Source organism: Crinia signifera, chromosome 2 (genome assembly GCF_055691185.1).
Source record: "Crinia signifera chromosome 2, ASM5569118v1, whole genome shotgun sequence".
NCBI classification, from domain to species: Eukaryota; Metazoa; Chordata; class Amphibia; order Anura; family Myobatrachidae; genus Crinia; species Crinia signifera.
The window spans coordinates 34,683,830-34,696,505 of NC_139218.1; the positions used below are offsets into that span (position 1 = coordinate 34,683,830).

The 12,676-nt window shown below is 46.2% G+C and overlaps 1 protein-coding gene across 2 annotated transcripts in view; it reads right to left on the reverse strand.

The window, feature by feature from the left end:
• CXADR (CXADR cell adhesion molecule) overlaps nt 1-12,676 on the reverse strand; it is a 56,939-nt gene that overhangs the window by 13,506 nt on the left and 30,757 nt on the right. Inside the window, exons 3-7 of one of the 2 annotated variants that reach the window (XM_083171889.1) lie at nt 12,263-12,464; nt 10,353-10,508; nt 10,116-10,238; nt 8,604-8,742; nt 3,758-3,944 (exon numbers count right to left, since the gene is read on the reverse strand). In XM_083171889.1, the coding sequence (XP_083028015.1) occupies nt 3,758-3,944; nt 8,604-8,742; nt 10,116-10,238; nt 10,353-10,508; nt 12,263-12,464 (807 nt within the window). Of the gene's footprint in view, nt 1-767; nt 3,945-8,603; nt 8,743-10,115; nt 10,239-10,352; nt 10,509-12,262; nt 12,465-12,676 lie in introns of those variants that run through there. The other variant, XM_083171888.1, reaches the window with a different exon arrangement.

Sequence of the window (12,676 nt, forward strand, 5' to 3'; positions counted from 1 at the left end):
GGTACATGTTACAGTATTTCCCCATTAGTGCCAGTTACATGTTATTTCCCCAGTAGTGCCAGTTACAAGTTATTTCCCCAGTAGTGCCAGTTACCGGTACATGTTACAGTATTTCCCCAGTAGTGCCAGTTACATGTTATTTCCCCAGTAGTGCCAGTTACACGTTATTTCCCCAGTAGTGCCAGTTACCGGTACATGTTACAGTATTTCCCCAGTAGTGCCAGTTACATGTTATTTCCCCATTAGTGCCAGTTACAGATGTAGCCAGTAGGTTTTTAGCAAATAAAAATAAAAGTAAATTTTGGAGACTATGGTTTTCAGAATAATTTGGATAACTGATACTCAACCTGTATTAGTATTAACCATTTAAAAGAGATGAAAAGACAACTCAAAACATTAACTGATGTCCCCTCATCTTTTGTAAAAACATACACACACACACACACACACACACACACACACACACCCCCAGACATACACACACACACCTCCAGAAGGGCCTTCAGCTGGGGTCAGACAACATTTATTACAAGCTTACGCTCCTACATTCTCCAATGCCCGCAAACTCTCTCCCGTCAAAGGTATTTCATAGGATGCCCATTGCAGTGTTTGCTCAAAACCTACGAAACGCGTCGATACCATGTCTTCATCTTACACTGTAATCATTTAGAGAGAACTTTAGAAATCATGAAGGATTGATTAGTGTTTTTAAATCAGAGAAAAGTCAGAAATAAGGATTTTCAGACAAAATGCTGAAGAGACAAGTCTGGATTTCACCACTTATTTTTATTTTAAAAAGTACAGTAATTTCACAAAACTACGAAAAAAGGTACAGGTTTGAAAGCCCTTTGTGTATATTTAAAAAAGAAAAAGAATCAACTCAAATTCATTAGGAAAGCGATGTATAAAAATGACAAGCAATAATTGTGCTCTGCCGGATCTGAAGGAAACAATATATTGTAAAAAGACTGATTACTGTTGTAGGTCAATGGGTTCTGCTGCAACTTTTAAAGTACCTTTCCGGTAACAATTGAAAAAAAAAAACGATTACAGCCGCTGTTTGATATGCACGGTTTTTATCTCATCACTAAATTAAAGCAGATCCATCATGGATAAATAAATTCATATTTACAGGTTTGCTTTGGAAATTCAGCAATCAGATATTAGAAACAAATCACCAACGTTTGGCTTATCTCAACACTGATAACATCCAAACAGTGCACAATTGGAAATAGGATTTGTAACAGGTAGATTTTAAGGTTTAAAAAAAAAAAAAAAAAAAAAAAAAAATTAAAAAAATCGGGATTCAGGAGTGGGACCACGCTTACACCAATTAGAGTCTTAGAAAAATTACAAGATTGACACAATCTATCCTATGTATAAAAATCTCAAATTCAAAGTTCATTTAAAAGTTGACCTATTACCGAGACACCGTTTGCAGCCATTACTTTGACTGATGTCTTATTGATGTCCCGTGGACATAGCTGAGATGCACAAGCTCTCCTAGCCCATAAGATTGACGTCCAATGTGGGTAGGAGATGGGTATAATTTAATGATCAACTGTGTCAAAAGAAAAGCAGGAAAATACAGAGAGGCCATCGTCATACTCAGTCTTCATTCTAGCAACCCTGCTCCTTGAAAAATCCTTGCAGTTCCTCCTCCCTGCCTGGGGTGTCGCTGTCTGCTGTGGTGTTTCTACAATAGTCTGGTCTCTATCTCAACATTGAGAAAGAAACCAGACTTTTCTTGAAGTACCACAACAGACAGCGAAACCCCAGGCAGAATTGCAGTGTAATAAAATTACACTGCAATTGCAATCAAAACTAGCCTTATAAATAATTATAGCAAGCCCAGGGAGTAAAGTAAACTATCCCACAGAACAAAATAGGGGTTCTACAGACATCAATATATAAATATTGCTAGAAGATTAATATCCACATCCTCATTTTAACCAGTTTCCTACTTTTTTTGCACATCTTCATTATTTTCTTATGAGAGAGGATGTAAGCCATACACCTCTTTTTTAAATATAACAATAAAGGTTACATTTTAGAGACCGTGATATATTTTTTCAGTTGGACGTCTCCTATAATACACTTTCAGAGTGCACCCCAACAACCTCCAATCCTTTCTCTTTCCTTATATTAGAAAGCAGGAACTACAAGGATTTTAAAAGGAGCAGGGTGTTAGAATGAACACTAAACTCCTGTACCTCATTGTAATTAAGGTTTGCAGTCAATTCAATGTTCTTTAAAGACCACCACCCCTAGACGGCCATATTCTGTTCCTGTTTATGAGGATGGCTCAGACAGACATTTAATCATATAAATGCGTTTTACAAAGAGATCACATTTTGAAGACTGTGCCTTCACATTTAAAGCACCTTCAGGAAGATGGGTGTAGGCACGTGCGTGTTCTAAGGTACATTCCTGCATAAGGTTCTCATTTGAAAAAAAATAAAAAGGCACCGGTTAGGAAGATTGCACACACAGATCTGTAGCAGACGTGTAACGGGTCTGCACCACCATGTACAGCGGCACAATATGACCATTGGGTCGTGAAACAGACACAAATTTAATTCCCACTGGCACTTCCTAGATGATCCTTGGTGGCAATAGGACAAAACCCCCTTTAGACCACCATGAAAATCTCAGCAACCTACAATTGTCCTAAGTGAATAGCCTCGGGCCGCTTACGTTGGACAGATATGGGATTTATTTGATTGGTCAGTTTTCCTCACACTAAATGATCCACATATTCTGAACACAGTAAAATGGATTGGTCGCAGTGGTAAATCAGGTGGATCAGTGTTAATATCTCAACATGTTCGCTCCACTGATGGTTCAAGTGGAACAGATTAAGAGCAGACATGAGCACGCTGGAATCTTGTTGCCTAATCTGGCATCGAAGTACCCCAAAATCAGTGGCAGATCAGTGGCAGCTGGAGAACCAAGTGCTCCCAAACTGCTTACCGATATGGCCGTTCTACCAACGAGCCAAATGACCGGACTGCACTGTGTGAGACCAGGCAAACCAGGAGGAGCCACATTTACCAGCGTCATCAAAACTGTTCCAAGTCAAGGTGGATCTGCCAACGCTCGAAATCGTTTTATGCCAAACTAGATAACTATTCACTTCCGAATTACTAGTACAAAAACAAAATAAATTAAAAAAAATGGACATAGAATTAAAACAACAAAAAGCATAAACATTCCTTAACATACATAAATAGACTCTGTTGCATGCCATGCTATGGACAGAAGCTTTCCTAGAAACGAGATCATCTTTGTACACTACGATTCATCGGAGGACAACATTTACACAGCTATACATGAATGCCTAATACTTGACTGGTACCTTAATGTGAAATATGGAACATGCTGGCTTTTTTCTTCTCACTTCTGCCTGAGATGAGTTCCTCTACCCCCAATAGACAATCGCTTTCACAGATTTTCTAACTAAAACCGTACTTTCATTTGAGATATGACAAAAATTGTGCAACCGGGACAGGACCTTCTCTGTATCTTCAGGAGAAGTTAGGAAGTGGACCTGTCTCTCCAGAACAGGTCAGCATGTGCTGCGTCCTATTGGAATGTGTAGGGGAAGGAAACAAAACCAAGAAACAAAGTCTGAAGGAAGCGGAGGTGACTGCTTTAACGCGGGGGTGGGGATCAATTAAACTACTGAGCCATCCTTGTTTTGTGCTGGAATCATCACAGGTATGGCTCCCATTCTACTAAGGTTTGGACCAGCTACCTTGGGTGATGTGAAGGTTGGTGCACTGCTTGGGGGTCGCTCAAGCACTTCATTTGGTACATGGTTGTATCGAGCCTTTGAATAGCCATCCATATTTGATGGAGACAGCGATCCCAGAGATGAGTGGTTGCTTCCTATGTAGCTGCGAGCAGTTGAGTTGCGGCTCGTGGGAGGAGCGACGTCTTCTCTGTAAATATAAAATAAAAAGGGTCAGTGTGCTGTTGCCTAGAGACCGAGAGTCAATGAACTACTTTTTCCCTGGCAAGAGAGTGTACTAGTTCCTTGAGAGAGTGACTGTGTACTGCTACTTCCCTGAGAAAGTGTGGTTGGTAACTACTTCTTCCCTCTGTCTATGTGTGTGTAAAACCTCTTTAAAATGCCTGTGACTGTGTACTTCTTCTTTCCTGAGCTTATACGTGTGGAAAAACTTTTTAGTAACACCTACACAGAATACTACTTCTTCCCCGAGCCCGTGTGTGTCCTACTTCTTCCCCGAGCCCGTGTGTGTCCTACTTCTTCCCCGAGCCCGTGTGTGTCCTACTTCTTCCCCGAGCCCGTGTGTGTCCTACTTCTTCCCCGAGCCTGTGTGTGTCCTACTTCGGTACTCTTTACCTAGAAGGGCGCCCACGATTTTGATCTTGGGCATCGCAAGTTAGAAAATCGCGTCGGTCGCATCGCATGCGACCAAAAAATCACATGTGATGCGACCGACGCGATTACCGCGATTTCCCATAGGGAACAATGTTAAATGTCCCAATTGACCCGATTTTCCATAGGGAACAATGTTAAATGGCCCACAGAGGTCAAATAGGCACCCTGAAGTGTGAAATGGCCCCCCCAATTGTTAACGCCACCCCACGATCAACGTCAACCCGAAGCGTGGCGAGCGCAGCGAGCCCAGCGTGGAGTTGAGAATAGAAAGTGTGGCGAGCGCAGCGAGCCCGAAGCGTGCCCCGCGAGGGGACGCGGACACCTATGAAGCCCGCGAGGGGACGCATATACCTGTGAAGGTGTCCACGTCCCCTCACGGGGCTCGCTGCGCTCGCCACGCTTCGGGCTCGGTGGCTCGCTGCGCTTGCCACACTTTCTATACTCAACTCCACGCCGACGTGGATAGTGGGGGTATGAAAAGGTCGTAGGACGCGTACCGCCGCCGCTCGCCACGCTTCGGGTTGACGTTGATTGTGGGGTGGCGTTAACAATTGGGGGGGTCATTTCACACTTCAGGGTGCCTATTTGGCCTCTGTGGGCCATTTAACATTGTTCCCTATGGGAAATCGGGTCAATTGGGACATTTAACATTGTTCCCTATGGGAAATCGCGGTAATCACGTCGTTCGCATCGCATGCGATTTTTTGGTCGCATGCGATGCGACCGACGCGATTTACATTTTAACATGTATTTCTATGTAAAATCGCGGGCATCGCATCGGTCGCATGCCATTATAATGGCATGCGATGTACATGCGATGCCCGCGATGGGCGCCCTTCTAGGTAAAGAGTACCCCTACTTCTTCCCCGAGCCAGTGTGTGTCCTACTTCTTCCCCGAGCCCGTGTGTGTCCTACTTCTTCCCCGAGCCCGTGTGTCCTACTTCTTCTTCCCTGAGCCTATATGTCCGTAAAACTTTTTTGTAACACCTTCACAGAGTACTACTTCCACCCTGAGCCTCTGTGTGTGTACAACATCCTCCCAGAGCCTGTGTGTGTGTATATCACTTCTTCCCTTAGCAATTACTTTTCCTGCAGGAAGTGTGTGACCCTGGCACCCATGGGGGAATAATCATGCCAATGCCAGCAGGTTTAGACTGAAGGATGTTAATAACTATGCAGTACACTGTACAAATGGACGTCAGTCAGATGAGGTATTAGTAGGGACCAGGACATACAACGTTATACACCACACACCAGATACCCTGAGAGAAAAGTCTGTGTGAGCTTGAAAAGGAAATTATATTTGCAGAGACCCCTTTGGGCCATTTTCCTTTGTCAACAAGTCTCTTGAAGAGCGTTCCAGGGAACATCTCTGAGCTTAAATCAGATTATATAGAAATTACTAATATTTTCGAATACAAACAAAGAATTCTATAGAGAGGACTGTAGTAAACACCACAACGCTTTGATGCAAATGTTTCTTACACTGCATAACTGTGTATGTTGGGTGTAGTCGCCCTTTACAGATGCAGGATTCCTCCTGTTGGTTAATAAATAGGCGAAGCTGTAGAGCAGTCATTTCCAAACTGTGTCCCTCCAGCTGCTGTGAAACTACACATCCCTTGCCATAGTTTTAGCATTCCCCAATAGCATAACCGTGGAAAGGCATGCTGGGATGTGTAGTTTCACAACAGCAGGAGGGCCGCAGTTTGGGCATGCCTGCTGTAGAGAATTCCTTCGGACTACATTATATAGCGGCAACATATTACACAATGCTGTACATCCAAAGTTTACACAGCCACTCGGTCCGCCTCAATGTTTGCTTTTCTTTTTTAACCACGTCTTTATTCGGTTGCATAACTACAAAGTATTAGCAGCCATTGTTTTACCTCTGAGCGACTGAAGAAGATTTGAGTATAGCCAGACACTGTTGCCATTGGATAAAGAATAAGCAGGTCTACTAGCGCTCACACACGCACTGTGCTGCAGGCTAGAGAAGAGGGGCCACGACGGAGACTACTCATGGACCCCCTACGTTCTTAATACACCCCTGCCCTGAGGGTGGGGGTCTGACCTGTAAATCTCTGTTGATGTTGTCTATGTACACTTGATTGCATTCTATTGTGTTTTCAAGTCTTTGGGTCTGCTTTTTATTTTTACTTAACACTAGGTGATTTATCACGCCCTACGGGCGCTCTTCACACCGCCGTAAGGGGCTCCGCTCCCTTAACACGTAAACGCCATACAATCAATATTTACGCTAAAGGAGGGAGGGTCAGGGTTGACGCTGAGGGTGGGAGGGTCAGGGTTCACGCTGAGGGTCAGGGTTCACGCTGAGGGAGGGTCAGGGTTCACGCTGAGGGAGGGTCAGGGTTCACGCTGAGGGAGGGAGGGACACGCTGAAGGTGGAAGGGTCAGGGTTGACGCTGAGGGTGAGAGGGTCAGGGTTGATGCTGAGGGAGGGTCACGGGTGACGCTGAGGGAGGGTCACGGGTGACGCTAAAGGAAGGGAGGGTCAGAAATTACACTGTGGGAGGTAAGGATGAAGGTTTAGGCTGTGGGAGGGGAGGTAGGTTAGGTTTAGGCTGCAGAGGGGGAAAAGGGGGGGGGGGAGGGTTAGATATAGCAGCACAGCCTCTTCTTCCTCTATCCCCAGCAACACAGCGTGGTTTAGGCAGAAAACAGACCAGCAGCACTGGTGATGTTTACCAAAACCCCGCCCCCCCTCGCTAGAACCCCTCATCCCGCCACATAGCGCAGGGGGCATTGTTACACAGGCAGGCAGAACACTGCCCCCATCCCCGCTTACATAAGTGTGTGGGAGCCTGCTGTTAGCGTGCAGGAGGATGTTCCCACAGCAGCAACCCACTGGCAGTGCTCCATGCTCCTGGGGCCCTCTGAGCATGGAAGCACCGGGCAAGGTGGGCAGATGGCTGCCTGCGGGATGGCTGGCTGGGGGCGGGAATGGAGGCGTGAGCATTGCCCGGCTAGAGGGAGAGTGGCTCCACCCCTGTCTATCGGCGGCAGGGTCTGGGGGTATGTGCGGTAGATGAAAGCACGCCCCTAATCGGCACAAGGCCACGCCTCCAGTGGTGAGGTCACTGGAGCTCGGAACGTGTTCCCCGGTAAATAGCAATTCTGTGGTGGGGTGGGTGACCCACAATGTATGTGGGGATGTGTGCACACTATGGGTCACTTCTTTGGTGCCCTGCGGCAGCTATAGTGTGTGTGATGAGTCTGTGAGTGTGTGTATGACTCCACCCAGTGTTATACACACTCACAGACAGAAGTATTATATAAGAGATTTTAGAATATCTTAATATCTTAAATATCTTTCACCGTCCGTGCTCCTTTACTTCCTATGCCTTTTCTATATAGTTTTTGTGCATAATTCAATAAAATATTGTAAAAAAAAGGATATAAAGCCATCTAAACCAGTTGGTAGGAAATGGAATTCTTAGAATGTTGATTTCATTTCCTTACTGGCCTTCCAAGCTACCAGCTCGCTCCCCTCAGCCTGTCCCCTAGACTCATCTTCCTCTCCCGCCGCTCCACTTCTGCCAAACCCCTTCAAGAAAAGCTACACTGGCTCCCATTCCCCTACAGAATCCTATTCAAACTCCTCACCCTCACATACAAGACCCTGTCAAACTCCTCTGCTCCCTACATCTCCAACCTCATTTGCCTACACACTCCATCCCACCCTCTCAGGGATGGAGTGTCAATGACCTTCGCCTCTCCGCTACCCTGCTCACTGCATCCCATGTGCGTAGCCAACATTTTGCCCTTGCTGCCTCGCTTCACTGGAGTGACCTCTCTTGCTTCATTGGGCTCTCCCGACCTTGCAAAGCTTCAAACAGGCAATGAAAACCCCCGTTCCTCAAAGTGTACCCTTCCACATAACCTAGTACCGAGGCTGCTCTCTGTAACTCCTCAGGTCTTGGTCATGCCTGCCATGCTCACTTCCTGCCTTCGGGTCTCCTTGCCTGACCCTTATGTCACAGGTCTGCCTCCCCCTAGCTTCTCTCGCACATCAATTACAGCACTCACCTGCACAGTGACAGTCTATACCCGCATCTCTTCTAAAGTGTAATCATTCCTCCCTACCAAAGATAAACCGGCCCTGATAGTATGTGGCCAACTCCTCTGCTTTACTACATCCCTGTCCTAGTTTTCACCCAGAAGACTCTCTCACCTGATTTCATGTTGTATTTCCTTTTCATACTTTTTCTCTTTCTGCTTCCGGCAGCAACAAAAGATCAACAGTCCCAGAAGTATAATGAACAGCAGCGTTCCAATGATTGCACCGGCAATAATTCCAGCTGTATTGGGAGCTAGAAAAACAAACATATAATATTACAATAACTTACCGGAGTATAGTATCTCTTATGGTTGCTCTGCACGTCTACCCTGCTTGTAAACTTTGCAGCTTGAAGTCTCCCAGACTACAGTACTTTCCGGACCAGAGGTCATCTCTGCAGCCTTTACCGAGCACCAATCCCTCAGAATTCTAAGCCTACTTTACGATGTTAACAGGCCATAAACCACTCGCCTTTACCGAACGCAATAAGCGCATTCTAGAACTTCAAGAACGTGTTTCGTCCAAATATCAAAATGTTCTATTACTAAAACATCTCCGGACTACTTCTGTACAATGTGTGAGATCTTGGCTCAAAGACAGGTAGGCCCAAACGAAATAGGTTGCAGGAAGATAGGGTTTTATTAATAAGCAAATTAACAGGGGGCTTATCAGGAGCACATTAAGGGCGGGATGTATTAAAATACATCGCCGCCCCCCCGCCGCATATGTACTAACATATGTGGCTGGCATCGCGGTGACGGAGGCCCCCCGCGATACCTGGAATGTGGTGTGCGGGGGGGTCTCCGTCACCTCCCTGCCGCCACGCTCTCCCCTCACGCCGGGGACAGCTATGCATGCTGTCCCCGGCGCTTCCTCCTCCCCCCTGCAGCCGGAAGGATGTCCGGCTGCTTCACTAGGGGGAGGCAGGGCTTACCTTCCGGGGTCCAGGAAGACCCTTCAGGAAGGTAAGCCAGAGGGGGGGGTCGGCGAGGCGGCGGGTTTGCGTCGGCGGGCGGCGAAAAGAAGCCCATAGGCTTCTATAGGGTATCGCCACCCAAAGGTGGTGATACCCTTCAGTGCGGTATCATTTTTGATACATTGGAAAATGCGGTAAAACCGGGGTTTTACCGCATTTTCCATTTGATACATCTCGTCCTATGTCCAAAACAAAACCAGCTTTTCTTCAGCAGCAACAGGAAAACTTCATTCCATTCAACTTGAACACAGAGTCTCTGCCCTTTTATCTTCAGAACAGGCAGGCATAGACCATGGCACTCACCCTGTTTCTGTGTTGGCAGGTCCCAGACACAAGCAGAAGCAGCTCTCTCTAAGCTTGCTTTCTTTCACACACAAAAACAACCCTGCCCACAGGCAGCTCCCCCATTTTAATCAACTCCAGAACTGCACCTGAACTCTCAGCTCAGGAGACGATTAACTTGGTGTGTAGTATGGGAATGGCTAGTAGCACACCAACACAAGAATACCAAACCCGGACCGTACCACCCATTTCAAACCCTGTCTGGGATTTATACCACTCACATCAGCAGTCTCAGTGGCACATACCTGCCATCAAGCCCTTTTCCTGCTGACTTCCTACAAATGCCAGTTGACACATAAAATACTTACTAGGGACAACGCGGAGGATGACGAGGCACTCATCGTTGCCTACTCTGTTCCGGGCCGTGCACTTGTACGTGCCGCTGTATTCCTGAGTTGCATTCTTTACAGATAGCACGCTTCCGGATGGGTCTAGGTAAAGCAAAAGTTTATTAAGTAAAGTACCCAAAGACAATGGGACAACAGATGAATGCTAGGCCTCATGTCACAGAATGCAAGCAGTCAGTAGTAGTAAGAAGTTTGTACCGGATGTTGCGGTGGCTGGAAGCTTCTCCAGACCACTGATTTTCTGCCAGCTGTAGCTGAGGGGCAAGGATCCTTCTTTGGAAAAACATTTCAGAGAGAGGTCTTTCCCAATCTCCTGCTTTCCTTCAACGAAGCACCTTGTGCTTGCCGGCTTAACTGTAGAAGACACAATCATTAAATTTCATTTCTAAAGCAACACAACAAAGTGCATAGTTACATATAGGAACATCCATGATAACATAACTACGGTGCTACAGAAGGGAGAGGGGCCTTACTTGTGACAGCTTACAATACAAAAAAAGCTATGGGTGGACACAAAGTAGGTGAGGAGATCAGGGATGGGGAGAGACTGGAGATTAGAGGGACCACTGGTAGGCCTCAATAAGTTTTAAGGGGACAGTTAAATGCTGGGAGGCTAGTCGGACTAGTCACATTGGAGACAAGAAGTTTGCATTGGATTCTGGGAGGGACAGGGAGATGGTGAAAAATCAGGCGCAACAGAGGTAGAACTAGGACAGGAGTAAAAAGATAGGGTGTCTGGGTGGAATGTACCAGATGGCTGAATAAAGGTGGACAAAAAAGGTCAACATTATTTTCCTGATTTTTACAGTTAAGCTGCGAAAGGGTTATGTTTAAGGATAAAAATTAACAAAAAACCCTTTTGACACTCCCAGCCATCAGGTGTCGACTTGTTGATGTCAATCTAGACACGCTCAATCTTTTAAACCACAGGGATGAGAGAAGTCCTAAGCCTTCAGATATAGTGGAGGTGAATCTGGCAGATTTTGTAGATGGACACGTGTGTGTGTGTGTGTGGGGGGGGGGGGGGGGGGGTGAATGAGACTGGTTAGTGAAAAAGGGTTTATTTTGGCTTCAGGAAAGTATTGCGACATCCTGGACGAGACAGTCAACACCAAACAAGGATAGACTATAGAGAGGGAAGCATCAGAGAGAGAGGTGAATCCAGAGACACAGAGATGGTATCAGACACCACAGGAACGGGTAAGCTCACAGGGAGCAGGAGTAGAAGGAGACAAGTAATGGGCCGAGAACTGGCCCATGAGGGACAACAATGGGAATGGGAAGGTGGGTTTAGACACAGAGGGAGAGATGTAACGCCCTCAGAATTCAGCAGCTATGGCCAACTCTGACTATCTGACTAGGGGGCAATCACTTACAGGACATGGTTTTGCCTTGTAAGAGATTGTCCCTTAAAAAACAAAAAGGTCTGCGTTCAGCCGACATCCCGCATTGCTGCCAATCTCGGGCGGAATATAAGAACAAGGTGAACCGGGAGTGAGTGGGGATTTATGTTGTGAACAGCTGGCAACACTGTTCTGAGAGACATGCATGGGATCAGTAGTTGGGGTCATGCCGGTCCTTATCATGCCACTTTCAAGGATCCTGGGGTGCCGCCAGGTGAATCAGATATTAATGTATGTTCTATTATCATGTAGCAATACACAAATGTATGACCCAGAGTGGGTTCTAATATCATGTAGTGTTCGGACACCATACCAGAGACGCTGTGAAGTGGCTGCTGGTGGCTAAATGATATCTTGTCAAATATATGTAACAGATCTCTGTATTTCTACCATTATATAGGATGCAAATCTCATTACTGCTCCATTATAGTGTCCCGGAGGGAATTCTGGGTATTTTCTGGTCTGCAGTCATTACTGCCACCAGGGTTGCTGAAGAGCCAGTGGGAATCTGTATGTGCCAGCAGTATGGGATCCCATAGGACTTTCAGGATTGGTTTGACCACTGCTGTAAGTGAGGGCACCTCGTTGGGAAAAAAGTGGTACCCGGGGACCTGTTTATCAATTCCATATGGAGGAAAGGATGGACGAGGGAAACCATTCCCATGTCTCTATCACAGTTACAGTATGAGGAGACCGGACACTTACTATAGACGACCAGAGGCAATTTCTTGATTTGGAATCCCGGCAGCTTCTTCACCTTGCACTGATACGTTCCGGTGTCTGACTCCTGCAAGTTAATGATCTCCACAGAGGCGTCGCCTTCTCTGGGGTCAGAAGACACGAAGTGTACCCGGTCTTTCAGAGGCATATAGTCCTGATAGACTATATCTCTATTGTAATTAATGATCTGCAGAAAACAAGAGCAACAAAAGCCATGTTAAAGAGACCAACATAATACAATGGTAGCAGCCAATAAAGATACTAATTAGTAGTCATGGGTTCCATTCCCACCATGGCCCAAACGGTGAGGAGTTTGTATATTCTCCGCGTGCTTGCGTGGGTTTCCTCCGTGTACTCCAGTTTCCTCCCACAATCCCAAAAATATACTGGAAGGCTAAT